This window comes from Momordica charantia, assembly GCF_013281855.1.
Source record: "Momordica charantia cultivar OHB3-1 chromosome 3 unlocalized genomic scaffold, Mcharantia_2.0 BLBB01000003.1, whole genome shotgun sequence".
Lineage (NCBI taxonomy): Eukaryota > Viridiplantae > Streptophyta > Magnoliopsida > Cucurbitales > Cucurbitaceae > Momordica > Momordica charantia.
In genome coordinates, this window is record NW_028275161.1 from 20,046,894 (window position 1) to 20,055,366 (window position 8,473).

The 8,473-nt window shown below is 31.5% G+C and overlaps 1 protein-coding gene across 1 annotated transcript; it reads left to right on the top strand.

Moving 5' to 3' along the window:
* Positions 1–5,295: 5,295 nt before the first annotated feature.
* LOC111010706 ((3S,6E)-nerolidol synthase 1) lies at positions 5,296–8,055 on the top strand. The gene is made up of 7 exons (XM_022284214.2): positions 5,296–5,574; positions 5,662–5,929; positions 6,019–6,391; positions 6,460–6,678; positions 6,783–6,921; positions 7,051–7,299; positions 7,433–8,055. Exons 1-7 carry the CDS (start codon positions 5,389–5,391, stop codon positions 7,724–7,726), a joined length of 1,728 nt encoding a protein of 575 aa, XP_022139906.1. The 5' UTR covers positions 5,296–5,388; the 3' UTR covers positions 7,727–8,055.
* Positions 8,056–8,473: the final 418 nt, after the last annotated feature.

Consider the following 8,473-nt stretch of genomic DNA (forward strand, 5'->3'; position numbering starts at 1 on the left):
TATGACATTTTCGTTATTTCCGCGTCCAAATTAGGGGCAAATCGAAATTTTTGTAGTATGACAAGGGAAATATATATATATATATATATATATATAATATCAACAAATTTTACTAATATAAACTTAATACTAATATTTTTTAAACTTATATAAAAACTGGTGAAATGTGTATTTGTTATTAATTTTTTATTTTTATAATTCTTTCAAAAATATTTATCAACATCCACATTTTACTGAAATTTCTATAAAATTTGATCAAAATAACTTTTAAAACTTTGTCGATCATATTTTGTTTATTACAGATGTGTATATTTATTTATTACCACAGTTCGAGTTGTGAGTTGGAGATCAAATCATTTGAGCCGAGTACCTTTCTGTGAATTGAGATAATATTTAGCTTAGAATAACGGGGTTGACTTTTCTGAAACTAATGGACTTAATACTATTATCCAAAGCAAACACAAAGGCTTAATCTCGGCCCAGGTTCAGGCCCTGAGTGTAAAGTACTCTTCGACTTTGGGCCAAGCCAGTCCAATCTCTAAAAGCTAAAGTCCTGATCCACCAGATGGACTTGGTTCATGGATCAAAGTTTTGATGGTGTAAATGAATTGGGTTGTGTCATCAAAGTTTTAAACCATATCCTAACCCTTAAGTAAAAATAAATAAATAAATAGATAATGTCTTGGATAAACTATTTTGTAAAACTTACAAATGGTCCAATGTTTACAAATTTTACCGTCTTAGATTTCTGGATTTAAAACTTTTTCAAATATCAAATTTGCCCTTATTTATGGCATTTATATTTATTATAATTTGTGTTTTATTTAAATGCAAAAGATTAATATTTCAAATTTGAATTTTGTAAACATTAAATTATTGTGGGACCTAAATCAATCATTCTCATAATTCCCTAATTTACTTTTTAATATATTCTACTAAAGAATGAAATTTATTACAAAATATTCAATTATTATCGTAATCCCCAAATTTACTCCTTAATATATTCTACTAAATAATGAAATTTATTACAAATATTTTTTCATTTTATTACATTTTTTAGTCAAATTTCAATAATATAGTCATTATAACATACACTTTTATATATACATACATATATATATATACACACACACATATATATATATATATATATTTATTTATTTATATAGAGATATAAACTATATCCGACTACCTTTCCAGTTATATGAAAATATAAACTATATCCGGCTATAAACTTAAGTAACATACACTTAACAATGGTGATATAAACTATAGCCATTATAACATACACTTATATGGAGATATAACCTATATCTGGCAATAAAGTATATACGACTATATCCCTCTACAATTAACAAACAAAGCAAATAACCTACAAATCTTCCGGTCGGGGACTAGACAATAGCCGAGATAAATGGAGGGTTGGAATGATCGACGGGCGGCCGACAACAAAAAAGAAACCTCGGGATAAATGGACAGAAACAATGGACGGGCGACCGGAGACGAAGGAGAAGCTAGACGGATTATTCCGGCGACGAAGAAGAAGGGAGACGACGACTGGAGACAAAGGAATGGACAGAAACAGAACGATAGACGAAGAAGAAAAGCCAGAGGAATGCGGTTTTCGAATTTTTTCAATAATGGAGGATTTTGGGGATTTGATATTTTTCACTTTTGGGAAGTCTAATTATGCAAAATTTAATGGATTTAAGATGTAACTTCCCAAGTAGGCATTTTTAAAATTAATTAATATTAAGGTGAGATACAAAAGGATATATTAGTAAATTGGGTATGGGTACGAAGTTGTTTCATAATCGTATAAATTTTATACAATTCAATCATTTTATGTAATTATAGTCTCTAAATAGTGTACTAATCCCATAAATAAATAACTTTTTCACTTCATTCAAATATCCGACTTTTTGGTCAACGGGTGAAGTTGAAGCAGACACGGTCAGTATAAAGAATGTTTCTCGAGCTCAGGTACGGGCGACTCAGTCACATGTGCTCGACCGAATATGCAGCCATGGAACTGCAAAATCCCTCGTGATACTCCAATTCCGATCAATCGTGCTTGTCAGCCTTCATCACCGCAGGGTTCCATCTCAAAACCAATTGTCGGGATCAGTAGTCATGTTTATTTATAAACTATTGTTAGGTACCCTCTCTTTTCAATGTGGGACCCTTAACAGTAATCTTTGAGTTGAACATAATCCTAGGTAGCATATTCCTACTTAGATCTATCTTTGTATCACACATATACTTGATGAGAGAATCTATGGGATATATATATAGAATTTTGAGAATAATTTAACAAATTTTGAACAGAAAAATCTAATTAAAAAAATGTTAATATATACTAAAAGGGAAATGAAGAACTAAAAAAGTATCAAAAAGGCATAAAAGATTAGATTTCTTAGCTATAAAAAATTACATGTTAAAACTGAACTATAAAGAAAGGAAAACTTGAATGATTGCTACCCGGAGAGGGGCATTGTGGACATTTTCTTTTTCCAAGGACGAGTTTTGAGTTGACCGATTGACTTAATTTGTAAGTTTGTAACAAAATTTTCCAATTTTCAGATTTGTCTTTCTTTGTTAAACCTCATAGTCCGAGGACGTAGAATAATCGAGATTGCACTCTTTAACTAGAAATCATCACTTTCACACATTCTTACATTTCAACAGCATAAGTTTTTAGAAGATGTTACAACTTTTCATTTTTTTTCTTTGAATATATAGCATAAATGTAGAATATGGTTTCAATAAAATTGAAAGCTTTATGATGTTAGGTTTAAAAATACATATAATGTAAATGCCTGTGCACCTATTTTATTTGAATACAGCTTGGAGTGGGCCTGGGGAGAGGGACTTGTCTCATTGTCTCTTCTCCCCAGTGTCAAAATTATCATGCGGATATGAGACTTTTTAGTACGCTTATTTATATGGGACAAATTTAAAGAAAAGTCACACCGACAATTCCTTATTTGATTGGTTCAAAGATTTTTTCTTTCTTTCTATATTTTTTAGCACAAATCCACAAACCACCACAAATTTCTTACACCACAGTCCATGAATGTGGGGTTCACGAGGAAATAAGGCAGGCGTAAGATTGAACCACTACTCACCTCTAAAAAAACGATAAAAAATACTTTAATTGTTGAGCCAAATTTCAGGTTAATGACATGATAAATATTTAAGATTTGAAGAAGAAAAAAACTGCTATTTCCAATTCCATCAAATTATTGATTTAATTTAATTATACTTAAAATATTAAATAGTGTAGAGTTTAATTTGTTGGATGAAAACAAAAAGGCAAATTGCACACGAACCATTCTTGAAGTATTGTGGTTTATTATAATTTCTCTTCAACTTTTATTTGTAGAAGTTAGATCTTTACCTTACAGGTTTGCAAAATTTGCGCTCTTAAAATTTTAATGGTGGTAAAACTTCAAAATCCCGTTGCAAGACTGTAAAAGTAAAAAATTAAAAATTTTTACAATCTTTTATATTTTAATTACAATTAAAAGTTTAGAGATATAAGTTTTACCATAAGTTTTGAAGTCTAATTTTACCATCTTTTAAGTTTAAGAGTGTAATTTTCAAAATTAAAAATTGAGATGCTTACAAATCTAGCAAAAAAAAAAAAAAATTAATAGTTAATCACAAATATAGAAGTTTTTTTAATTTACAAACATAGCAAAACGCATAGAAGTCTAACCCAATAAAAAAGAGTGGAAAAACGATTATACATATCCCATTGATATGTCAAATACGAAATATATCAGGATATACTTCATATTAGATATATCAATTATTTAATTGATATATCTAATATAAAATATATCTGAAATGAAGACAAAATTAGAATAATAAAAAACAAAAATTTGATTTTAGAAATTTTGCTATATTTATAAATGTAACAAATATTTTTGTTTTTTTTTTAAACAAACAAATATATTTGTTACACATTAATAATACTCTTATAACATCGGGGTGCAATTATCCAACATGATCCTTTTGCGTGTGCCCCACTTTTGTTTATTTCTCATCCCTGACTTGTGTGCCACGTGGCAGCATCCTCATTCTTGCTTTGGGGTTCTAACATTATAGTACGTCTACGTTATCAACGGTTAATTCCCATCCATTCCTACCATTTCCACCAAGCAACATCCGCCACTTCTACAATTTATATTATAGACTTAGAAAACTATATTTTTGGCCTAAGCAAAATTTTTAATTGATTAAGATATGTATTGAAACGATATTGAATTCAAAAAATCATTCGTTATTATCATTCACATTATTTTGAGTAAAATTATCATTTACACTTATGGTTTTTTTGTAATTAAGATTCCAGACTTTACATTCGAAAGATAATTATCTTTGAGCTGTAAAAGTGATTTCTTTGATTTTTTTTTAATGAAAACAACCGGAAAAATTGGAATTTAGAACCATCTCAATTTAATGTAAAAAAATAATCATCTCAATTTGTCGACATGAGAATTTCTTTGAAAGGAGAAACCATTACATTAAAAGGGTATGTGAGAATAATGCTGTGGTTACTTAGTGGTTTCATCCTTCACCTGTGACGTGTCCCACTATGCATTCTAGGATCAATTCCCAATAGAAGCATTTATGTTGACATGAGAATTTCAAATGTTAAAGGTGGAAACAAAACATAACCTTTTTTTCGTGGATGGAATGTTTCATGTCCTAATTTGGAGTCGTGGGATCCACTTTCTCTATCTTATAAATGACATTCATTTTTTAATGTTGGTATGCAATTATGATTTCTTATCTTCAGAGTTTACATCGATTCCATACTAATTGAGTGTAGAGTGTTTGTTCTCTTGGTACAGGTCTCTGCTCACATAAATCGTCACTCTAGCCCACCTTAACACTTGTTTTCAAGGTAATCAAATTTTTATTTAAATAACTTATTCATCAGCTAAAACTTAATTATATTTGTAATAAAGTAATTATTTTAAGTAAAGTTATTAATAACATGTTATATATATATATAGAAGTTCTAAGTTAGAAATCTCTAAGCTCATATAAAGTTATTAATCCGTTGGTCAGATAGACAGTGATATGTCAATTTGCACCCTACTAAATTGAAAATTGTTTATTTTTGATTGAAACATAGTTTAAGCAATTATTTCCTTGGGTAATTAATTATTTGTCGGTTTATAATGTGGAATATTGTACATTATAAAAACGCGTCAACCGTTTTGTACGACGTTTAGATTTAATTAGGGCTTCAGTTCAGTAAAGGCGATGACATAGCCTATATATAATTCAGTTCAAGAAATCCGGATATTCATATTCTCCACTTTAATTTCTGGGTTCTTTCATTTGTGTTTCTTTTTCTGTCATTTGTAAGAAATGGCCCTCCTTCAATCTGTGTCCTTTAAATCCTCAGCTGCACCACTGAACATCCATAATGCTCATCATCACAAGCCCATGAACCCTATGATAAGGCCCTTAGCAAATAAAAAACAAACCATTATTACTATTCCTCTTCCCTTAATATGCTGCAATAATAAAAACCAATCTGTCACTACTTTAAGCGTAAGTCTGTTCTTTACCTCTCTCAATATTTATGTAAATTGGTCTAATGTTCTGAGCTAACAGAAATTTGTCAGAATGTACGTGCAGGATGACTATGGAGTTGGAGCTGCAACAGCTAAACTGAAGATTTTGAAGCATGTTCTTAGAGAAATTGGAGACTCCTATGAATGTTTGAACCTAATTGATGCAGCCCAACGCCTTGGTATTGACTACCACTTCCAAGAAGAGATTGAATCTGTTTTGCATAAGCAATACATCTTATTTAATGCTGTTCAATTTGACCCACACACTGATCTTCCCAAGGCTTCCCTCCTTTTCCGACTTTTCAGACAACAGGGTTATCCTGCCTCCGCAGGTTGTTATTCTGTTCTTTAATCTCGTCAAAAGGCTTAAGCTAATGAGTTATGGGCAAATTTTATTTTTTTATTGGTATTTTGAATGCAGATGTGTTCAAAATTTTCTTGGACCACGTGGGGAAGTTTGATGAAGAGCTGAGACATGATATCAAGGGGCTGACGAGTTTATATGAAGCTTCACAACTGTGCATGCATGAAGAAGACATACTTGAAGAAGCTGAAAGTTTCAGTAGCCATTGGCTGAGCGCTTGGGCTGTGCACGTGGATCATCATTCCGCCGCTTTTGTGCATAATACTTTAGCCCATCCATGTCATAAAAGCGTGGCGCAATTTATGGTGCCCAACTATTTCGGAGATATCCAATGGACCAACAAATGGATACATATTTTGCAAGATGTTGCAAGATTGGATTTTAATACAACCCAACGCCTTCGCCAAAACGAAATTGCTCAATTTTCAAAGTAAGTGTTCAAAAGAATTATTAACAACTCATATATACGATTTATTGATGTTGGTTTTTGTTGATTAGATGGTGGGAAGAAACAGATTTGGCCAAAGAGTTGAGCTTTGCCAGAAATCAACCAATTAAATGGTACATGGGCTCCCTAATTTGTCTCACGGATCCCTGCTTTTCCGAAGAAAGAGTCCTACTTGCAAAGTCCATCACCTTTATTTATCTCATTGATGACATTTTTGACGTCTTTGGGAGTCGTGATGAACTGACCTTGTTCACACAACTTGTTTGCAGGTTGGGAAGCTAACTCAATATGTCGTTTTTATTTTGAAATTAAAGTTCAAATTTGATTTATTTTATTATTACATTATTGGACTTATTATTATGCCTATGTGCAGATGGGATTTGGTTGGTGGTAAAAAATTACCAAATAGCATGCAAGTAGTCCTCAAATCTCTATTTGAAGTTACGAATGAAATAAGCTACAAAATCTATCAAAAGCATGGTTGGAATCCAGCTAGCTCTCTAAAGAAGGCGGTATATTATTTCTAATTTATTCATCAATTATGATCAACAGACCTTATTTCCAATCAATACATAGATCAAATTTCATTTTGCAAACCCTTTTCAAAGGGAGAATAATTCAATATTCCCTTTTGGGTGCAGTGGGCTAAATTATGCAAGGCATTTTTAGTGGAAGCAGAATGGTTGAGTTGTGGACATTCACCGAGTGCAGAAGAATATTTGAGAAATGGAATTGTTAGCACTGGTGTCCATGTTGTTTTAGTACATGTTTTCTTTTTGTTAGGGGAGCGAATAAGCAAGCAAACTGTGGAGCTTTTGGAGGATGATTTAGATATTATTTTGTCTAGTGCAACAATATTGCGACTTTGGGATGACATGGGAAATGCCAAGGTGGAACTTATAATAATTAATACCTTTATACATGTGTACAGTGTTTAAAATCCATTTATTGTTGACGTAGACGTAAGACGATGATTTAATTTACTGGAGTTGAAAATGGTACTATGTTATATACTGTGTACAGGATGAGAATCAAGAGGGGCGTGATGGGTCCTATGAAAAATACTACATGAAGGAGCATCCAAGTATGTGCTGTAACATCACACGACAACATATGATGCGGAAGATTTCTGAAGCATGGAAGACTCTCAACAAAGAATCTCAGCTTTTATCTACCACACTTCCTGCCAAGTTCATTCAGGCTTCACTTAATATTGCCAGAGCGGTTCCTTTGACCTATAATTATGGCAGAAACCAATCCTTGCCAACATTTGAGCAGCTAATTGAACAGTTGCTCTTTCATAGTGTGGAAATCTAATAGAGATTGAAGTGTGTTTGGCATGCCATTTGAAATGTTTATAGACAAAAATGATAGTGTTTGTTTTAAAATTCTAATAAGTGGTCAAGAATGATTTTAATTAGGTTCTCTGTAACCGTTGCAGGACTCGACTGAATGGAGGGATGAAATCCCGGCTACGTGCCATGTAGGGCTCAAACTCTAGAAAGGGGTATCTCTATTCAACTACAAGCCCACTACGCCACCACATGCTCGTGGTAGCTTTGTGTGTTTCGATGTCATTTAATCTTTGATATAAAAGTTGTATATAGATGAATCCTTTTTTTATATGAAAAACTACTATGCATCAGTGTTTATTCTTAGATTTTTTCCTCTTAATTTTTTTCATTATTGTTATTAGGGTTTCTTTTTTGGGTTCATTTGTTACTAGGTTAAAATATGGGGATGAATTCAAACCTTTTTACCTATTTTAAGAAAAAATTTACAAAATGTACTAAAAAAAACATTCCCATAAAGTAAAAATAAGGAAAAATTGTAAATATGATAAAAATATTTAGCAAAATAGCAACAATATTTAGTTTTTCCCTCAAATATAACCATTTAAAAAAACAGAGGTCCAATTTTAAAATGACAACTTTACACAAATGATATATATCTATAATATATGTAATATATCTAACTACTATTATACATTTGATACATTAATGATATAGGTGTATCTGTGCAATATGTATGTGATATATATTTGATATACTTTAATATAAGTGA

Excerpts from the sequence above, each read along its gene's own strand:
- LOC111010706 (XM_022284214.2), top strand. The coding sequence starts at position 5,389 with ATGGCCCTCCTTCAATCTGTGTCCTTTAAATCCTCAGCTGCACCACTG. Across the intron at positions 5,930-6,018 it reads GGGTTATCCTGCCTCCGCAG|ATGTGTTCAAAATTTTCTTG; the intron begins GTTGTTATTCTG and ends TTTTGAATGCAG. Across the intron at positions 7,300-7,432 it reads ATGACATGGGAAATGCCAAG|GATGAGAATCAAGAGGGGCG; the intron begins GTGGAACTTATA and ends TACTGTGTACAG.